Source organism: Schistocerca serialis, chromosome 4 (genome assembly GCF_023864345.2).
Source record: "Schistocerca serialis cubense isolate TAMUIC-IGC-003099 chromosome 4, iqSchSeri2.2, whole genome shotgun sequence".
In the NCBI taxonomy this organism is placed as follows: domain Eukaryota; kingdom Metazoa; phylum Arthropoda; class Insecta; order Orthoptera; family Acrididae; genus Schistocerca; species Schistocerca serialis.
The window spans coordinates 944665504-944688057 of NC_064641.1; the positions used below are offsets into that span (position 1 = coordinate 944665504).

Below are 22554 nucleotides of genomic sequence, written 5' to 3' on the forward strand. Positions count from 1 at the left end.
ATGTAGGCAACACATGGTTACCATAGATCGCTTAAAATGAGTAGTCGTATGGTTCCTTTAGAAATACTTGGCCAATTTCTTGCTCTATCCTTATCCCACCTGATATAGTTTATTAAACTGCTTGTTAGTGGTCATTCTATGTTCTCTGGAGTTGTTGGGGAGAAAAATATAGGTGGATAGTCACTGTTCAGGATTTTCAAATAGTATCTATTTTCTGCACAGTTGCACGATTGACAAGAGATATGGTGTTTCTCATATTTTGTGTTCCCCCTTAACATCGTCCCAATACATACAAGTACAAATAAATCCTGCTGTTTTCATTAACTTCATTATTGTGTGTTATATTTGTTAGGCTGCACATTTTCTGTGTACATACATCAGAACAATGGTTGGAATATAGAAATAAATTTCTAACAGCTTCATTTTCTACAAATCACCTTCCTTTCCTTTCCTATTCAACTGTTTTCTTTTGTTTTTAAATTTGTCTTGCTTTCAGTATGTCGTTACCTTTTACAGTCAGTTCATGTCTGTCACTATCACATGTCTGGACTTAAAAAATTATCTTGTGCATCAGCAAGGAAGGCTGAGGATTAACATTGCTACAGTCATTTTACACTGCTAATAGAATCTATGACATTGTTGCAGAAAAAGCCAATGCTTAATATTTTAGTCTTTACAGTGAAACACATACTACTTTTGGACTGAATTTTAAAACTTGTTTCGAAAATGCAAGTTGAAGACTTTCGTTCGTATTTCTTGCTGGCAATACTAGCAAACTGAGTTTAATCTTGTTACATGGGAAAGCAACATTTAAGAACATTGTTTCTTAGTAAATAAAAATTAAAAAAAAAAACAATGTTCTGTAGTAATTGTAGTTGCTCAAAGCAAAGCAGAAAATACAAGATTCCTTCAGAGCATTTAGAATATACCAAATGCAATACATGCACAGAGACGTTCTCTCTGCGTTTTTAACTGACATCCTATGATGACAAACTGCATTCATTATGAACAGTTGCATGCACAGTGTTGGTGCGTTCTTTGGAATAACAAAAGAGAGAGCTGGATTTCATTCACTTGTTCTTTTAGCAGTTCTGCTACTTCTTCTGTCATGCGGGCCAACCTCTGATCGCTCTCTGGGACCAAGATCTATTCCTCAGCTACCGACCTGACTAGCAGACAGTGTCAGTGTAGACCCTACTTGTATCTCCACCATCTTGGGCAGCCACTTTGTGGAAATTCCAAGCTCCTCCCACTGTCGCCCTGCCTTCCTCCATCAGAAATTGGCAGAAGTGGCCCGGGTGATACCCTTCTCTTCTTAATATTATGAGTCCTACAGTGCAGCCTTTGCTATGAGGGAGCTAGTTCATGCTCTCGGTTCATCCTGATCCTCTGTCCCAGGGCCAGACGCTGTTAACATTCAGATGTTGCAGCACCTTCCCCTTGCAGGCAAGCACTTTCTGCTTAATACATAGAATTGCATCTCAGCAGAGGGCATGTTTCCCAGATGCTGGCATGAAGCCACTGTCATACGTGTACCTAAGCCAGTAAGGAGAAACACCTTCCTTCTAGCTACTGCTCCACTTCTCTCAACGCATAATTCCTGCCCCGGGTTGACAGATAGGGTTTGTATGTACCCCCTGGCACAGGCCAGGCCTAGAGAGGCGTGATTGCCTGAGCTGCTACCTTCCCAAATTGCCAATTGGTCCCTCTGTAAAGTGTTTGGGAGGTGTGACCTGAAGTGTGAATAATCACCTAAGGCAGGTGTGCCCCCTTCTGAAGGATGCCCCCAGTTGGAAGGAGTGTGCCATCAGAGACACTGGCAATCACATGGGATTTTCTCACAATGAGTCAATCATCTTCACAGTCAAGAACTATGAAATGTAAACAGGATAGGCTAATGATCGAAGACCCTCCCAGCTGCACCACGGTTCGTCACGGTTCGTGTACTGAAGATTGTTAGTCCTTCACTACGGTAAATCCATTTATTATTGAAAAAGGTGTGGGGCTTCCGTGGTCGTGCCAAGTTTGCTTCAGGAATTTTTAAAAGACTGAGTTTTCAAGGTCCATATGGGTTCTGCATTGTTGGACAGATTCGTACAGATAAACAGTGCTTCTCAGGACTCCGTCCTGAGCATTGTCTTCTTTACTATCACCATTAACCCTATAATGGCCTGTCTCCTGCTGAACTTCTCCGCCTCCTTTCTTGTTGTCGATTTTGCCATCTATTGTAGTTCCCCATGGACCTGTCTTATTGAGCAGCATCTTCAGCCATTTCTCGATCATCTTTACCCGTGGAGCATCGACAATGTCTTTCATTTTCCCCTGACAAAACTGCTTGTATGAATCTCTGCTGCCACAATTGGTTTCTTCCAACATCTTTACATTTTGGGTCTGTGGCTCTTCCGTTTTTTGAAACTACAAACTTCCTGGGGCCCTTGCTCGATACAAAAGTTTCTTGGTCCTCCCACATGTCTTACCTGGCAGTCTGCTGTGCGCGGTCCCACAATGTCCTGTGTCCTCAGTGGTATTTCCTGGGGAGCGTGTTGAACCACTAGTCCCTTATCCGTTTGAAAGTAGACTATGGATGCTTTGTTTATGCCATCATCTCAATACTATCCACCATTGTGGCATCTGTTTGGCCACTGGTACCTTTACACTAGCCTGCTTGAGAGTCTGTATGCAGAAGCTGCGAAACTACTGCTGTCATACTGCTGTGACTTTCTCCTCAGCAGATATGCATGCCATTTATCTGCCATGCATGACCATCCATCGTATGCCTCCTTCTTTGATGGCTCCTATGATTGCCAGAATGGGATGCATCCCTTTTCTCTGTTACCTCTTGGAGTTCACTTTCGGCTCTTGTTTTGGCAGCTTAACTTCATGCTACATGCAACTTTCCTGGTGGGTGTAAACCCTTCACCACCTTGGCTTCGTCCCTGCAGGGGGCTTGCCACTCTTTGGCGAGCTCATGCTTGGCTACTGTGGGGCCCCAGCCTTTGCAGCATCTTTTTCCTTCCGTGCTGCATGTCTGTCTTCTTGCTACTCTTTATCCCCTGGGGTGTTATTGGCAATGTTCTGCATTGTCCATTGCTGACACAAGAACAGTGTCACCACTGTTTTGCGTTTGTTTTCCTTTCTATGATCACCTTCTGCTATCCTTCCTCTGCTTTGGTGTTTGAGGTTCCTCTTCCCTGTCTTCCTTCCTGTGCGCTCCTGAAGGCTGGCCCACATCTCTGACATGTGACAGGTGGCTGGGTAATGCATAATTCCCAGCCCTGGGTCGACAGGTAGGATTTGCATGTAACCCCTAGTAGAAGCCAGGCCCAGAGAGGGGGGTGATTTCCTTCCCAAATTGCTGATTGGCCCCCCTGTCAGGTGTTCGGGAGGTGTGATCTGAGGTGCGAACAGTCACCTAAGGTGGGTGCGCCCCTTGTGAAGGGCCCCCTAGTTGGAAGGGGCACACATTGGCAATCATGGGGAATTTTCTCGCGGGATTTTCTTGCATTGAGCCAATCGTCCTCAACAATCAACATATATGAGACATAAATGGAATGTTACTAACGATTCAAAGACCCTTCCAGCTGCACCATGATTGCTCGTGATTTCACACACTGAAGACAGTCAGTCCTTCGCAACAATAATCTGTTTATTATTCAGAAAGGTGCTGATGCAATTGCCAGCTCTGCGAAATTCTGCTCTCATTTATGGAATGGCACATTGCATTTGGAGACTACTTCTGGTTCTCAAGCACAACTACTACGTGCCGCCTCGCTTCTCCACAGCTATCCTGTCCGTGTTCAGGCCTATAGAACTTGGAATTCTTCCCATCATGTTTTTTTACTCTAGGCTGCTTGATGAAATCCAATCATACCTCTCTGATCAGGATGTCATTGCCATCCATTGGTTGATGGAAAAAGGTAGATTCCTTCGTAGTGCCCACACGCATTCTTTTTCTTCTTTGATAGAATGGTGCGTTTGTCCAATATCAAAGCAGGCTATGAAATTATCACAGTCGGACCGTACATTGTGAACCCAATGAGCTGCTACCAGTGTCATCGTTTCAACCACACTAGAACGTCTCGTCGACAGCCAGTCAAATGTGTAAGCTGTGGTACGGATGCTCAGGACGACGATTGTCCGCCTCCTTTTCCCCACTGTATCAACTGCAATGGTGACCGTGTCGCCACCTTTCAAGATTGTCCCGTGTATCTTGACAAGTGGGCTGTCCAGGAGATCCAGGTAAAGGAAAAAGTGCCTTACTCGGTTGCTCGAAAGTTGTTGGCTATTTGCAAACCCTGCGTTCTACCGTCTGGCACTTACAGTTCTGTTCGTGCTGCATCTCGCACCATGAAGCACATGTCACGCATACATGCAACCTCAAATTCACCTCTGAAGTTGTGAAATCATCCAGCGTCAAGGTAGCATCGCCGTCTCCTTGTCCAGCTGTGCAACAAGCCATCAAACTCTGACCTCAAAGGTCGAAGTCACCAGCTACACAGCTAGCAGGCATGAAAGGACAGAAGGAGCACTCCTGTGAAGACTTTTTATGTCCCTCCAGCCAACCAACACACGAGTCTTCTTCTGCTAACTGGAAAGGCTCGAAGAAGTCAACAAAGGCATATGGTCTTCTTCTTCGCTGACTCGAAGATCCTCTTTGACGGTGTCGCCACTTGATACTTTCGCCCAGCTGGCGACACTGGTAGCACCACCAACTGTTTTTCTGTGTCAGACTCCACAGATCGACAGCACAAAAAAGCTGATGCTTCCGTGGACCTCATGGAGCTGGATCCTCCTGCCTCTGTGCCCTGTAGCAGCGAATCTTCACAGGCTGGCACTCGGCAGCCGTCGATGTGACGCCCCTTCTTTTTTTCCTCATCACGGCTCTCCTCCAACGGAATGTTCGTGTCCTTCAATGCAACAAAGAGGGTTTACGGCTGCTTTTAGAATTGCTGTGTCCCCTTGTACACTGCCTTCAGGAAACGAAATTGCATCCTTACATCTGCTTTGAGCTTTCACATTTCTTCCTGGTTCATTTTGACCTTCCCCCTGAGGTCGGCATTCCATCTTGTGGGGGGGTGGGGGGGGGGAGAGGGGAGTGTCATGCTGCTCATATGGGATAACATTCATAGTTCCTGACTAACCATCTTCAAGCTGTTGCAGTTTGCCTTTTCCCTCCTCACTTGACCTTTCGCCATTGTACCATTTACATCCCTCAGCCATTCGATGTCAACAGGGCAGGCTTCCTCCAGCTTCTTGGGCAGCTACCCCTCACCTGTTTCTGCTGCTCGGTGACTTTAATGTGCACCATCAACTTCGGTGTTCTCCCAGCACCTGTCAGAGAGGTGCCCTCTTGGTTGACCTTCTTAATCAACTTAACCTCATCTGCCTTAACACAGGAGCACCCACATCCCTTTCCGACTCTTTGCATACCTTTTTCGGTTTCTACTTATCCTTCTGCCTGCCCAGCTTGCCCATTACTGGTCCGTTCTTTCTGGCACGTAGTTGAGCGACCATTTCTCGCGTGCTATCGTTTGCCGACTCCTACCCCACCTGCGTGCACACCCAGATTACTAAGGCCAACTGGTGACTTTACTCCTCCCTGGCGACCTTTGACGAACACGATTTCCCCAGTTGTGATGACCAGATGGACCTTACAAACATTATTCTTACTGCTGCATAACATTCCATTCCCTGCACTTCCTCTTTACCACGCTTTGTCCTAGTCTCTTGGTAGAGTAAGGAATGCTGTGACGCAATTCGCGCACGGAGACGTGCTCTCTGCGTTTTTAGCTGTCATCCTATGATGGCAAACTGCATTCGTAATAAACAGTGTCTTCGCGTTCTTTGGGATAGCAAAAGAGCTAGCTGGATTTCATTCACCAGTTCTTTTAACAGTTCCACTCCCTCCTCTGTCGTGTTGGCCATCCTCTGACTGCCCTCTGAGACCAAGATCCATTCCCCAATTTGTGGCCTGACAGTTGCAGATGTCATCGTGGAGCCTATTGGTATCTCCAACACCTTGGCCCGCCATTTTGCGGAAATTTCGATCTCTTCCAACTATCACACTGCCTTCCTCCATTGGAAACAATTGGAGAAGGCTTGAGCCATATCCTTTTCTTCTCAGAATTGTGAGTGCGACAATGCTGCTTTTACTGTGAGGGAGCTAGTTCATTCTCTCATTGAATCCCAATCCTCTGCCCCAGGGCCGGATGCTGTTAACATTCAGATGTTGCTGCAGGACTGTTTCTTGTGGGAAAGCACTTTCTGTTTAATATGTTCAACCGCATCTGGGCAGAGGGCGTGTTTCCCAGATACTGGTGTGAAGCCAGTCATACCTGTACCTTAGCCCGGTAAGGACAAACACCTTCCTTCTAGGCTACCACCCCATCTGTCTCACGCGCTGTGTTTGCAAGGTGATGGAATGTATGATTCATGCCCACTTGGTATGGTGGCTCAAGTCTCGCAATTTAATAACCACTGCAGAGTGTGGATTTCTAGTTCAGCGTTCTGCAGTTGACCATCTTGTCACTTTGTCCACCCGTGTCATGAATTTTGCCATATATTGCAGTTCTTCACAGACTTATCCTCAGGAGCAGCACCTTCAGTGTTGTGTCGATTGTTTTTACTCGTGGAGCATTTGACAGTGGCTGTCATTTTTCCACTGACAAAACTATTTGTATGAATTTCTTGTGGTGCAATTGGTTTCTCCCACCATTTTTACATCTTGAGCCTGTTGCTTTTCCATTCATTGAAACTACGAAATTCCTGGGACTCGTGCTCCATGCAAAATTTTCTTGATCTTTCCACGTGTCTTATCCGGCAGCCTGCTGTACACAGTACCTCATCCCCCCCCTGCGGGTTCGGGGGTTAGAATAGGCCCGCGGTATTCCTGCCTGTCGTAAGAGGCGACTAAAAGGAGTCTCAAACGTTTCGGCCTTATGTGATGGTCCCCTCTCGGGTTTGACCTCCATCTATCTAAATTATTCCGAAGAGCGAGCCAATTGGGGAAGGGCACCTTACATGGTGCACTGTATCCTTCGTGCATTTAGACCTATAGCCGTCTTTCTCGTCGTTGCAATGGTGTCCCGCTCGTTTTCGATCTCTTGGGCGATTACCACGATGCACTCTGCAGTGTTTCTTTTAACTGTGACGACGACCTTGGCCATTTTTGCACCTAAGATCCAGCACGGTAGCCAGTCCGTTGTGGTGGGGTCGCCATGTACCCTCTTGGTTGTAGCCCCCTGACAACACAGGGATCGCTCTACTGATGCCTGCGCCGTTCACTCCCCACGTATGCCAAGGAGTAGATGCCCATCTCCCTGGGGCATCAGGACTCCCGGCAATGGCCATCCTGCCAGGTGGCCTTTGCTGTGGCTGGGTGGCGCCCGTGGGGAGGGCCCTTGGTCGGAGTAGGTGGCATCAGGGCGGATGACCCGCAATGAAGCGTGGTACATCATCTGTCGCTGGCGGCCAGCCGTCAGCAGTCTCTAAGCGTTCGAGAGCCCATTTTAAAGGTAACGTTTATGACCCCAAATCGTTCCCCTCCCTCGCCACACCATGGGAGGAACGACAGGCATTGCGTGACACTGAGACGTATTCGCCCAGATATCTTGTCTGTACCAGAGCTGATGGGGAATCTTTTCTATCCGTGAAGCCGCAGTTCTTTGTAGAGCATTTAGAGGACAAGTTCGGGGAGGTGGAGGGCTTGTCCAAGATGCGGTCTGGATCGGTGTTGATAAAAACGGCATCCTCTGCCCAGTCACGGAGGTTGCTCAATTGTGACAAGTTGGGGGATGTTTCCGTTAGCATCACGCCGCATAAGAGTCTGAACATGGTCCAGGGTATTATATTCCACCGGGATCTTCTTCTGCAGTCCGACGATGAATTACGCGCCAACCTCGAACGACGAGGTGTTCACTTCGTCCGGCGCGTCCATCGGGGTCCGAGGGATAATCAGGTCGCCACCGGTGCCTTCATCTTGGCCTTTGAGGGTGATGTCTTACCCGAAAAGGTTAAGGTGATGGTTTACCGTTGTGATGTGAAACCATATATCCCTCCTCCGATGCGGTGTTTTAAATGCTGGAAGTTCGGGCACATGTCATCTCGCTGTACTTCCAGCATGACGTGTCGGGATTGCGGCCGTCCTTCGCATCCCGATACTCCATGTGCCCCGCCTCCTATCTGTGTTAACTGCGGAGAACACCATTCCCCCTGCTCGCCGGACTGTAGGATATTGCAGAAAGAAAGGAAGATAATGGAATATAAGACCTTGGACCGGCTGACCTACCCCGAGGCTAGACGGAAATATGAGAGGCTCCATCCTGTGGCAATGCCGTCGACCTACGCCGCTGCTGCCACGACGGTTCTCCCGTCATCACGAATCGGCTCTAAGATCGGTCAGCATCCACCGGCCCCCTTGCTTGTGGGGGGCACTTCACACCCTGTTGCTCCTGCTCCATCTTCTTCAGGAGCAACACCCTCCCAACCTTTGGGGACATCAGCTCCCCCTTCCCAGCCGGAGAAGCGTAAGACTTCTTCGGCTGCTTTCGCCAGGAAGGGATCCCTTGGGGACCTCCCTTCGCAAGTTCCGACCAGTGGCAAAGCGGACGCTCGCAAGTGGTTGAAACAACCGCCAGTCCCTGGTCGTCGGGCCTCGCGGTCGTCGTCTGTCCCTGAGACTGACCCAGTGAAGCCCATGCAGCCTGAAGAGCCGAAGGCACAGCGTGATAAGCAGAAAAGGAAGAAAGTCCCCAAGACCAACGGTAATGCGGTGGCACCGATCCCGCCGCTCCCTACAAGCTCTGCCTCTGAGGACGAGGTGGAGATTTTGGCGTCCGCTGAGGACCTCGCTCTTGCCGGTCCCGCGGACGCAATGGATGGCATTTGCACGGATCCTCCATCGGAGGCAGCAGGTGCCCCAGTGGCGTAATCTGCCTTCCCAGTCCCGTCACGCCTTTCCCAGCCATGGACAACACCATCCTCCAGTGGAACTGCAGCGGCTTCTTCCACCATCTAGCTGAGCTCCGTCAACTTCTCAGCCTTCGCCCTTTCTTCTGCATTGCTCTCCAGGAAACTTGGTTTCCAGCAATGCGAACCCCCGCCCTCCGTGGCTATCGGGGTTATTACAAGAACCGAGCAGCTTATGAAAGGGTGTCTGGTGGCGTCTGCATATATGTCCTTCACACTCTGCACAGCGAGTCTGTCCCTCTCCAGACGCCTTTAGAGGCTGTCGCTGTACGCGTGTGGACGCCACAGGCTGTTACCGTCTGCAGTCTTTACATTCCACCGGATGGTGATGTCTCGCAGCATGTCCTGGCTGCACTGGTCGCCCAATTGCCGCCACCTTTCTTGCTATTGGGCGACTTCAACGCTCATAACCCTCTGTGAGGTGGGTCAGTGGCAACAGGTCGAGGCGCCATCGTTGAGCATTTATTGTCGCAGCTCGATCTCTCGCTGTTAAATGATGGTGCCTTCACACACTTCAGTGTGGCGCATGGCACCTACTCCGCCATTGACCTTTCAATCTGTAGCCATAGCCTCTTACCGTCTGTCCAATGGAGTGTGCATGACGACCTGTGTGGTAGTGACCATTTTCCGATCTTTTTGTCACTACCACAGCGCCACTCTTCTGGGCGCCCTAGCAGATGGGCTATGAATAAGGCTGACTGGGACTTGTTCTCCTCCACTGCCGCTTTTGAGCCTCTCTCTACCGATGACATTGATGCGGTGGTTCAATCGGTCACCACCGGCATCGTTACTGCCGCCGAATCTGCCATTCCCCTTTCCTGTGGGTCCCCTCGGCGGAAGGCTGTGCCTTGGTGGTCGCCTGAGATCGCTGAAGCGATTAAAGATCGCCGGCGGGCGCTCCAGCGTCACAAGCGACACCCCTCCCTCGACCACCTTATCGCCTTCAAACGGCTGCGTGCGCGGGCCCGCCTCCTTATCCGCCAAGGCAAGAAGGAGTGCTGGGAGCGGTATGTGTCCACCATTGGCCTCCATGTCACTCCTTCGCAGGTCTGGGCCAAGATTCGACGCGTCTACGGCTATCGGCCACCTGCCAGCGTCCCTGCGCTCTCACTGAATGGAGCAGTTTGTACTGACTCCGACGTCATTGCCAATCGCTTAGCAGAGCATTTTGCTATGAGTTCCGCTTCTGCGAATTACCCCCAGGCCTTCCGCTCCATTAAAGAGCGGATGGAACGTCGGAGCCTTTCGTTTCGCACCAACCACCCAGAATCTTACAATGCTCCATTTAGTGAGTGGGAATTTCGCAGTGCCCTCGCTGCTTGCCCTGATACCGCTCCTGGGCCAGATGGCATCCACTGTCAGATGCTGAAACACCTTTCAGTGGACTGCCAGCGGCGCCTTCTCGATCTTTACAACCGTCTTTGGGTCGAGGGGGAGTTTCCGTCGCAATGGCGGGAAGGCATTGTCATCCCCGTTTTGAAACCTGGAAAGAACCCTCTGGAGGTGGACAGCTACCGTCCCATTAGCCTCACCAACGTTCTTTGCAAGTTGCTTGAACGGATGGTGAGCCGGCGCTTGCATTGGGTACTGGAGTCTCGGTGCCTTCTGGCTCCATCTCAGGGTGGGTTCCGTAAAGGCCGCTCCGCCGCCGACAATCTGGTGCGCCTGGAGTCGGCCATCCGTACTGCCTTTTCCCGCCGTCAGCACCTGGTCGCTGTCTTTTTCGACATGCGGAAAGCGTACGATACGACGTGGCGTCATCACATTCTTTCTACGCTCCATGGATGGGGTCTTCGGGGTCCTCTGCCGATTTTTATCCGCAATTTTCTGTCGTGTCGTACCTTCCGCGTGCAAGTCGCAGCCTCGTATAGTTCCTCCCACGTCCAGGAGAACGGTGTACCACAGGGCTCTGTTTTAAGTGTCTGTCTGTTTTTAATAGCCATTAACGGGCTTGCTGCGGCCGTGGGAAATTCTGTCTCCGCTTCCCTGTATGCTGACGACTTCTGCCTTTATTACAGCTCTACTGGCATTGCAGCTGTTGAACGTCAGCTACAGGGTGCTATCCGTAAGGCGCAGTCTTGGGCTGTAGCGCATGGGTTTCAGTTTTCGGCAACCAAGACCTGCGTTATGCATTTCTGCCGGTGCCGAACAGTCCATCCTGAGCCGCGGCTTTATCTTGCCGACGAACTCCTTGCTGTGGTGGAGACCCACAGGTTTTTGGGGGTGGTTTTCGATGCCCGGTTGACTTGGCTGCCTCATATCCGGCAGCTGAAACAGACGTGTTGGCGGCATCTCAACGCTCTGAGATGCTTGAGCAACACCCACTGGGGCGCCGACCGCTCTACACTGTTGCGGCTCTACCAGGCGTTAATCCAGTCCCGTCTGGATTATGGGAGCCTGGCTTATGGCTCAGCATCCCCATCTGCGTTACGGGTGCTGGACCCGATTCTCCACAGCGGGATATGCCTTGCCACTGGTGCTTTCCGCACCAGCCCTGTGGACAGCGTACTAGTGGAGGCAAGTGTACCTCCACTGCGGTTCCGACGCCAACGTTTGCTGGCCGCTTATGCTGCCCATGTTCTCAGCTCGCCCGGGCATCCAAACTATCGTCTCCTGTTCCCGCGGTCGGTCGTCCGTATGCCAGAACGTCGGCCCCGGTCTGGTTGTACAATAGCGGTCCGCGTCAAGGAGCTTCTCTCTGGGCTCCAGGGTTTCACTGTTCCACCTCCTTTCCGGACTACTTTGCATACACCCCCATGGTGTGTTCGTCGCCCTAGCCTTCGGCTCGACTTGGCACAGGGCCCTAAGGACTCAGTCCCTCCAGAGGCCTTCCGCCGCCGCTTTTATTCCATCCTGGCCACGTATCAGGGCTCTGGTGTTGTTTACACTGACGGTTCGATGGTAGCTGGTCGTGTCGGATATGCGCTCACTCTAGGGGACCTTTCCGAACAACGTTCCTTGCCGGATGGCTGCAGCGTTTACACTGCTGAACTGGTCGCCATCTTTCGTGCCCTAGAGTATATCCGCTCCTGCTCAGGTGAATCCTTCGTTATCTGTAGCGATTCCCTGAGCGGTTTACGAGCTCTCGACCAGTGTTTCCCTCGTTCTCGTTTGGTGATGGCTATCCACGAGTCTCTGCATACTCTCGCCTGTTGCGGCCGCTCTGTGGTCTTTGTGTGGACCCCCGGTCATGTCGGTATCCCGGGTAACGAACATGTTGACCGCCTGGCGAAAGAGGCCACCAGTAAGCCATCTCTGGACGTTGGCCTCCCAGAGACTGATTTGCGGGCAGTCTTCCGCCGCAAAATCTTGACGCTATGGGACGATGAATGGCGCGAACTGCCAATGCGCAATAAACTCCGTGCTGTCAAGGAGACGACGGCTGTGTGGCGGTCATCCCTGCGAGCCACTCGCAGGGACTCGGTAGTTCTTTGCCGGCTCCGCATTGGCCACTCCCGGCTGACACACAGTTATTTACTGCGCCGGGAGGACCCTCCTCTATGTCGCTGTGGGGCAGCTTTGACAGTGGCCCACATTTTTCTGGCCTGCCCCCTTTTAGCAGTGGTCAGGCAGACATTTGCGCTGCCTGCTACGCTCCCTGCCCTTTTAACAGACGACTCCACTATGGCTGACTTAGTTTTACGTTTTATTCGGGCAGGGGGATTTTATCATTTACTCTGAGTGTTTCTGTTTTACTTTATTGTTTTGTGTTGACTCTGGCCTTTGGCCTATGATTTTCCACTGGTTTTTTAATGTGTTTCTAAGTGGTTGGCTTTTCCTTATTTATTTCTATGGTCGGCCAACCACCGTCACACTCTGTGTGGTTTTAGTTCGTTTTGTCTTGTCCTTGTCTCCGTTTCTCTTGTTTTGTATCGTCTGTGATGTCTTCTGTTCCTTGTTTTTATTCTCTGTGGGTGTTCCTTGTCTTTGGAAAAAGGGACCGATGACCATGGCAGTCTGGTCCCTTTAATCCCCCAAACCAACCAACCAACCAACAGTACCTCAATATTGTACGTGTCGTCAATGGTACTTCCTAGTGTGCATATCAAACTACTCTCCTCCGTTTTTACCAGTCACTTGTCCATTCAGAATTATACTATGGTTGCTTTTGTTTATGCATCTGCATGTCTGTCCCTCTTATGTCGTCTCAATACTGTCCATTGCTGTGGCGTCTGTTTGGCCACTGGCGCCTTTAACACTAGCCCGGTTGAGTCTCTCTATGTAGAAGCTGCAGAACTACTGCTGTACTACTGCTGTGACTGTCTCCTCAGCAGATATGCTTGCTGTTTGTCTGCCATGTGTGGCCACCCGTCCTATGCTCCCTCCTTTGATGACACCTTTGATCGCCAATATGGGGCGCATTCCTCTTCTCTATTACATCCTGGGACTTGCTTTCGGCTCTTGCTCCGGCAGGTTAACTTCTCGCTCCCTGCAAGCTTCACAGTGTGTGTGAACCCTTCACCGTCTTGGCTTTGTATGGTGGTCCGTGTCCACCTTTGTCTTCATTTGCTTCCTAAGGACACTACTCCAGCCTTGCTCTGTCCCCTTCAGTTTCACGACCTTTGCATGGAACTTTGCGACTGTACCTTTGGCTCTCAGTTGACCGTGATGTTGGGTGTGCCTTTGTCATTGGTGCCCTGTATCAGGCCATGGAGTACATCCGGTGACACAGGCTTTTCAATTGTGTGCTCTGCTCAGACACACTCAACACGCCTTTCAAAGTCTCTGTGCACTGTACACCACCCATCCCTTAGTGCAACGGGTCCAGGAATATTGTCACTTTCTTACTCTTGATAGAACCGCTGTGATGTTCATGTGGATTCCTGGTCATGTCAGTGTGCCAGGAAACAAGGCTGTTGATGCTGCTGCCGAGGCTGCAGTCCTCGTACCTCAGCCCACAAGTTCTTATATTCCCTCTGATGATCTCTGTGCTCTGTGTTGCAGCCTGTCAGGAGGTGGAGTCACTTTGGCATCATCAGTGGTCCTCCCTTCGTGGGAATAAGCTCCAGGTTATTAAGTCTCTCCCAGCAGCTTCTACAACACCCTCTCGGCCCTCTCGCTGTGAGGAAATCATTTTAGCTAGGTTACATATCGGGCACGGCACTGTCTTTTTATCCATCACCATTAGTTAATTGGTACTCTCACACCACTTTGTACTCATTGCATTTAAACTTTGATGGTCCACCCTTTCCTGACGGAATACCTTGTTTTTAATCACTACATTCTCATTTGTGTTTGCCGCCTGAGTTATTGGCCGTTTTAGCGACACTTGTTTGCTGGAAACGCCTCATAGTTTCACACAGTTTCTGAATACTTGTGGTGGTAATACTGAGCTAACTGCTCCTAACCCTCATAATCATTGAAACTCTACTTTTTCTTTCAGTGTGAACGTACTGGTCACACTCTACGACAAAGCAATGTGCAGATGCCATAAGCTACATTTATGATTGAAAATTACATTATGTAGCATTGATTCAACTAACTGCCTGCAATTGTTAAACAATTTTTGAACCTGTATGAAGAATATGTGGTTGTGATTTGTCGATTTGATCTCGGGATTTCATCTACGTGTTGTACAAGCATCACAGTTATATGTTTGCAGCTGCAACATAGGTTAGATTACAAAGTATGTTTTTGTATCTATCTTTGGCACAGTTTGGCCCTTCGTTGAAATAATACACTTGCTGTAAGTAACACCTTGCTGCTTTGGTTGCTGTAGTTATGGAATGCCAATGCACCAGTTAGTTTCCACGTTAGTGAGGGACAGCAGGCTCCGTGTCAAATCGGACCTCCATAGAGGTGCTGTCAATTGAGAGGTATTGCATTAGTTTGCTCAGAATTTTGGCCAGTACTACTGACATAGGTCAAACGGTTTGGGGTGGTGCATCTGTCTTGATTTCTCAATCTGTCCTTCCATTTCAGAGATGCAGCTGACACAATAGTAAGCAATGTCCCTCTTACTTTCACTGATGCCTCCCTCTCCATCTGTGCCTCCCCTTGGCCTCATAACAGGTGAGTCCACTTCAGATGTGAATCTGAGTTGTTGGCCAACCAAAATCTATCCCTCTTTTTCCCCTGACAAAGGACTTAACAGTTCTGTAAGTTAGAAATAGTTTTTTCATTTTCAGAGGAGGTCATTAGCAGTACTAGAATTTCACATCCAGGCTGCCCAAATCACCAAATGCTTGTACCGTTTGTGCTAAGTGTAACATTTGCTCCTTTGGTTACAAAAAAATATACAGTTGTATTTGTTGTTAAAAAAAGCTAGTTAATGTGCTTCTGAAATTTTCAATGTACAACCTTATTCAGATATCTTCAATGTGAAGAGACGCCTCCGTGACTACAGACGTGAACAAGGAGCACAGACCAGGCAAGAAGCTCAGGAAGCGGGGCTGTTTGGATCATCGGGACGTGTCGTCATTACTGCTATCGTTATGTAAGTCAAATGCTTGTCCACTGTAGTAATTGGTGTGACATTTACAAAAGATTGAATTAAAATTATGAGTTAACTGTGTAATTGTGAAAACAACAGAATAAAATGATATTTTCTGCATAAAGCATTAGTTTGGGTGTAAGATTCCAGAAATGTTGACAGGACACGGTACAATCAAGTTGCAATGGTACTTTTATAAATTGTGTGATCTAGTTTGGCTAGCATTAAAATCTGTTATTTTCAGAGCATTTTAAAGCTCCTACAAGTCGTATAAATTAAGTTTTATGTGAGAATAGTGGTGTGTGTTCAGTAAGATAGTTATCCCTCATACTGTTGGTGTGCCCTTCCCAGTGTGGACCAAACAGATGAGTGGCAATATCTTCTTGTCGAATGTATGAACAATTTTCATCACTTAAGTTACTTTTTACTAACATTTATTAGCACAACACATTTTGATAGCGTGCTGCAGTTGTCAGGTGCATTGCAGTTACACATACATTACATTAATCTGAATTGTGATGCTTAATGCCAGATGTTTGTTGTGGACTGGCAAGACAGCCAATCCACAACGACGGGTGTGAGGTAGCCGAAAGGCACGCGTATAAGCTCACGCAGGCTGGCGTGAGGTCTGGAACAGGACACGGAAATGAACTAGCAAAAACAGGACGTAGCTGTGGAATACTTAACTTTAATCCATAATTGGTGAATATCGGTCTGACGGTACATGCATCACAAGATAAATAGCAAATGATAATGGCGCCTTGCTAGGTCGTAGCAAATGACGTAGCTGAAGGCTATGCTAACTATCGCCTCGGCAAATGAGAGCGTAATTTGTCAGTGAACCATCGCTAGCAAAGTCGGCTGTACAACTGGGGCGAGTGCTAAGAAGTCTCTCTAGACCTGCCGTGTGGCGACGCTCTGTCTGCAATCACTGATAGTGGCAACACGCGGGTCCGACGTATACTAACGGACCGCGGCCGATTTAAAGGCTACCACCTAGCAAGTGTGGTGTCTGGGGTGACACCACAATGTTCCCATGGGGTTATGTACCAAAATTTAACCTTGTACAGAAATATACATTATTTTAGTGTGTATGTTGAGGGAGTTGCATATTAAAATACACTGAAGGAAGGACTAAAGAAATTGGTGTTGGCATGCGTATTCAAATACAGAGATATGTAAACAGGCAGAATATGGCACTGCGGTTGGCAGTGCCTATATAATACAAGAAGTGTCTGGCGTGCTGCTAAAGTGGCAGGTTATCAAAATTTAAGCGAGTCTGAACATGGTGTTGTAGTTGGTGCACGAGTGATAGGAGACAGCATCTCCGAGGAAATGATGAAGTGGGGATTTTCCCACATGACCTGCTTCCAATCTTGTCCATTGTGAATTCCGATGGACTTGATCTATTCCAGCAGGACAATGTGACATGTCCAGAATTGCTACATAGTGGCTCCAGGAACATTCTTCTGTATTTAAACACTTCCGCTGGCCATCAAACTCTCCAGACATGAACATTATTGTCATATGTGGGCTGCCTTGTAATGTGCTGTTCGGAAGAGATCGCCACCCCTTCATACACTTACAGACTTATGGACAGCCCTGCAGGATTTATGGTGTCAGTTCCCTCCAGCACTACTTCAGACATAAGTCAAGTCCATGCCACATTGTGTTGTGGCACTTCTGTGTGATCGCGGGGGTCCCACATGGTATTAGGCAGATGTGCCAGTTTCTTTGGCTCTACAGTGTAATTTTGTTAATGTGTTAGCTTAGATTTTTGCTGGATATTTGTTTGGCATACAGAGCACAGTAATAAACATGGTAGTCGTCACTGTCATCATTGTCAAGGTTTCTTATTAGTTAATATATCACATTCAGACGTTTGCCTTCAAAAGACTGTTAAGTGCTATGATAAACTTATTTCAGTTGCTAATGGTATATAAACACTGAAGATAAAATATTCTTTGTACAAGCATATAGGATAGTATGACATTTTGGTATTTGGTTAAACACTAATGTTCAGATAATTTTTCTTTATATTAATAAATAATCACTCCACATTAGAGAAATTTTTGAACAAATTTACGTTGCAATTTTCTATCTTACAATTTAGAAACCTTTTACCATATACAGTGCTGTGAATGGATATTCCTAAATTTTCCTACAAGTCCATTTGCCGCCCCCCGACTATTTTATGTAATATATGAAGATCATTCACAGTATCGTGGAGTGAGTGGGCAGAGTCCTTTATCTGGGTGCCTATTGCTGATTTCGTATAATCTTTCTTTTTTGTATTTTTTATATTATTTTTAAGCCTCTCTCTGTAGCCTAAGACTTTACATGTATTACTAACTGTTTTGTAAAGGCCTAGTTGTGTGTGCTTACATTGTGTCCGAGTGTGTGCTGCTGTTCGCCTGTTGCGAAAGCATTGTTGATGTTGTGCATCTGAAAATATTTGGTATTCTATAGGTGAGTTTGCCTGCAAATGGTTTGCAAGCAGTGGGTTCCTCTTTTATTTTGTGTGTAGCAATTGGTTTATTATTGTTTTTGCTTTTCTATATGAGATCGATAAGCGTTTCTGTCAGAGCCATTTGCTAGAGCTATTTGCCTGATTATGTTGAGCTGATTATGCTTTGCATATTCATATGTTGGTACTGGATAGTTATAATAAGTGCAGCTACTCACAGAGGCCCATTGTGAGCTGTAATTATTGTACGGGAGCAAAACTTGATAGATATTCTGTTGCAGAACTGATTTATGCTAGAAAAAATAATTTCAATTTTGGCCACCAGATGCAAATCTGGTGCTGTAAATATAAGAAAGATACAAAAATGTTTCCATACGCAGTGGATTAGGAATGGGATGTGAGCAGAAAAGGTCTAACAATTGAGAGAGGCATACTCTTGATATTATTTTCAACCACTGCTTCCACAATTTGTTCAATATCAGCACTGGAGAGGACGACGAGGTGAGGTACAGCTCCAGAGTTGTACATGGTGACCAAAATTGGAACTAATTTTTTTCCAGTGTAAATCAATTCCGCATTACCATGTTATTGTATCTACCAAGTTTTGCTGCCATGCGATAATTACAGCCCACACTGGGCCTCTGTGGACAACTGCACATTAATGATAACCATCTGTTATATTGCTGACTTTGTTAACTAGTGCTCTGTATTTGGCGTGTTTTTGTGTTGTAGGGTGCCAAGATCAGCTATGTATGGTGATGTTTGTTGTTTTTCTGTGAACTTTGAAATTCTGTAAATTGTTATCCATACTGAAGTTAAAGCTTAAGCAGATAATGCTACCATTGTGTTTATATTCTACAATGAATTTTATATATCTGTCCAGTTTATTGAGTGTATCGAATGTGTTGTTAATATCACTTGTGTCACAATTTGCCAAGAGCAATGTAGTCAACATAACATTTATAATGAATAATTTTGGCCATAGAGGTTGATTTTATCGTAAGGATATTTTGCTCCAGGTGGTATTTGTACCTCAATTTAAAAAAAAAAAAAATTCGTTAATGAAGTTACTTAAACACACAGCTTACCAAAAATGCACACTAAAGTAATGTGTCTTTCCATACATGTTCACATTTTTGCACACAACCTCACAGGCACATCCAGCATACAATCCTCCTCATACTTCAGATCAGTGTAATGTACCTGGTGATGGCAGCATGCAGCCAAAATGTGACCACTGTAAACATTATTTTATAAATTTGTAATGCAGTTGCAGGTCTCATACAATTCCAAACAACATGGATAAATTTAAATTCTTGGAGAATGGGTCTTATGAAATTATTTGAATGTATATCTCTACAGTCTCATGTGTAACTGGAAATGTACTGAGCTTCTATGCTTCTAAGGATATAGGCAGTCACAGCAGATACAAACACTTGCCCATTTTTATAGATACTGGATGAGCTGGAACATGGGTTAGTCCATATGAAATCAACAAAATTAGATTTATTTATTTTTTTCTTTGATCTCTTTCCTATGAAGGCCTGTTTGGCCAGAAGCTTACTTGCTGATAATCTTTTTGTTGTGCCTATCTGCGACCCAGATTCTCCACTATATGGTGAGTAGCAACTATCCTTTTCATAATACTGTCAACAAAATTAGGTGCATTTTTTCACCTTGATGTCCCAGATTAAGGAATTTTTAATAATTTATGGTACCCATAAAACTACGAGATACTGTAAGTTCAAATAGCTTTTGACCTAGCAAGTCTTTCTTCCTTTCTTTTTTTCTATTTTTGACAAATTGACAAATTGTCCTTTCCTCAAAGTATTTAGAAACTTTTGTAAAAACAGTATTGAACTGATGCGCCAATAGGATAACATTAAATTCAAGTATTTGAATTGCATCTTCACTTTTGACTGCTCAGAATACAAGATATTGTCCTTCAATCATTTCTTGTAAAAGCTGATTGCTTAACAGGCCATTGAGCAGTGCAGAATTATTATAATGTAATAAAGATGTCCTTCTTTTATTATTGCTGTGCACCACCATATGAAATACATAAAAAAAATCTCACTTGAAAATTGAATTATGACACCTAAGCAGCTGTATGAATGTCATCAAGTAACCATTCGTGGGATCCATTTTGAATTGTGCACAGCAGAGAAATATATGCAGAATGAAATCGTGTTTTCCCCCTGATACAGTAATTCATAAACCATTCAGGACTCTTATAAACTACACTCTGTCATTTTAGTGTCCAATTTTCAGGCTGCAATGAAGCCATACCCTTTGAATGGTAAACCAAGTATGCAGATCATTTCTTATCCTCAGAAGATTCTTGCATCATTGAAGCTGGATTTATTAAAACTGTGTTAGACAATAGTGTTAGTTCTCAAAGTTGGTGGCATGTTGCTTGCATTCTTGGAAACGATCATAAATCCAAGAAATGCAAAGGTAGTGTTCTTTGTCCAGAGGGACTTGCTGCTTCATTTTTTAACATTATCCATATCCAGAAATCTCAGATAAGCCAACTGATTGTATCCTAAGAAAGTTTGTGCACAGTATGCCTACTGGAAGACGCTACAAATTGATAATGGATCACATATCACCAGCTTTTTTATTTTGTTTATAGGTATCCTCTGTACCACAGAATCTGACAAGTAACTATATCTCATACAGTTACTAGTGTGGATCTAAATGTAAAGGTGGTAAAATGTGTATTTATTAAAACAGAAAAACTCCGAAAGACTGTAAATACTGAAGATGAGAGAGTACTTATTACTAAACAAAAGACTTTGAAATTACTAAATTAGTGACATGACATACGAGTGTTTTGTGTGTAAAGGTCACCAGATGGCAAGGTTACTATCTTTTTGGATGGGAAAGGGGAGGGGTGGGGGGATTGCCATCATTCAGTGAATGAATATGAATGTGAAAGTTTTTGAAAATAATAATATAGTTGGGCAAATAAAAAATGTACTCACCAGAGAGCTGCAGGAAAAAAGAAATATAAAATGTCAGGAAATGTTCAAGCCTCCAGAACCGGTAGCTCCTTCTGGCAGAAGGATTGAAGGGGAAGGAAGAGGGGTGAAGGAAAAGGACTGGTGAGGTTTTGATTATTCCTTCTGCTTTCGTCTGGTAAGTTTCCCCTGATCCAGGGTTATGGGCGACTTTTCTGTAACTCTCCCATTTCCTGAACCTCGCCAATCCTTTTCGTTCATCCCTCTTCCTGCCCCTCTACCCTGTCCCTTCTCCTTGTCTGTGTTTGCCACATACTCCTTTCCACTCTGATTCTGTACAGAACCTCCTCGTTCTTCACCTAATTTTCAACATTCGTCTGTAGCACCACATCTAAAATGCTTCAGTTTTCCTCTGTTCTGGTTTTCCCACAATCTCTGTTTCACTACCATACAATGCTGTGCTCCAAATGTACATTCTTAGGAATTTCTTCCTCAAGTTAAGGTTTGTATTTGATATTAGTAGACTTCTCATGGGAAGGAATGCACTTTTTGCCAGTGCTAGTCCACTTTTGATGATCTCCTTTTTCCATCCATCATTGCTTGTTTTGCTGCCTATATAGAATTCCTTAACTTTATCTACTTCATGACCATCAACCCTCATGTTAAGTTTCACACTGTTCTCATTTCTGATACTTCTCATTACTTTCATTTTTCTTCGGTGTTCTCTGTTGATATTCTGTTCTCGTTGGACTGTTTTTTTCCATTCAGCAGATCATATAATTCTTCTTCACTTTCACATTTTTAACCACCCAACTGTATTATATTGTATTACATTATGTTGTATGATATTTTGAAGAGAAACATTGTTATAATTGGAGATTTTAATACGAAGGAAAAGGATCAAAATCAATAAAAGATTTATAATAATTGTTAATACAGTATAGTATGAAGGCAACAGTGTCAGCACCAAAAAGATTTACGTCTCAGAATTATACAGTTACAGACAATGTCATTAGTAATGTTTGTAGATATAGCTATGAGTCACATGTAGTTCAAAGAGAAATATCTGATCACCATAAATAGCTGATTCTGGATTTTTTTTCCCAGGCAATGACATGGTATTAGAATAAAAATGAACAGTCAAAAAAATTGTGATAATCAGTGAGCAAAATCTTAACATCCTTAAAACAGTAGTAAGTAAGGAAACCGTACATGAACAGAATGTAAATGAAAAGTATAATTCATTTATTGCAGCTGTTAAAAATCATTTTAATGTACTATTCTACAAAGTAAAGGGACAAGAGAAGCTTCAGGATCAAGTACAGTGGGTGCCAATGAAATATTGGAACACTGTAAGAAGCTGAAGGAAATGAGATGGATGGACAGGACAGAACTGATAACTATAAAACATAACAGAAGTAGTACTGGAAAATAATAAGAGAGATGAAAGCATGGGCGCATTACACCATCACAATGAACTAAAAAACCCCAGATAAAGGCAGTTTAGAATGTAATTAATATTGAGAGAATGTAAAATATTTGTCAAACGGAGAAAGAGATCAGTTTAATGAAAATAGACAACTCTATGGTTACAGATGGCAGAGAAATAGGAAACATACCCAGTGATAGTAATATAAATGTGGTAGAGAACCTAAAGTTGGTAGTAAATAGACTAAAAAAGAAGGTTGCTGAACTATGAAAAACCTTGTACAATACCATGCCCT

General features: G+C 45.6%; 1 protein-coding gene across 4 annotated transcripts in view; it reads left to right on the plus strand.

The window, feature by feature from the left end:
- The window catches only part of LOC126473600 (zinc transporter 9), a 214667-nt gene that overhangs the window by 17348 nt on the left and 174765 nt on the right, over positions 1 to 22554 (plus strand). For all 4 annotated transcript variants that reach the window (XM_050100755.1, XM_050100756.1, XM_050100757.1 and 1 more), the window contains one exon: positions 15277 to 15403. In XM_050100755.1, the coding sequence (XP_049956712.1) occupies positions 15277 to 15403 (127 nt within the window). The remainder of the gene's footprint in view (positions 1 to 15276; positions 15404 to 22554) is intronic.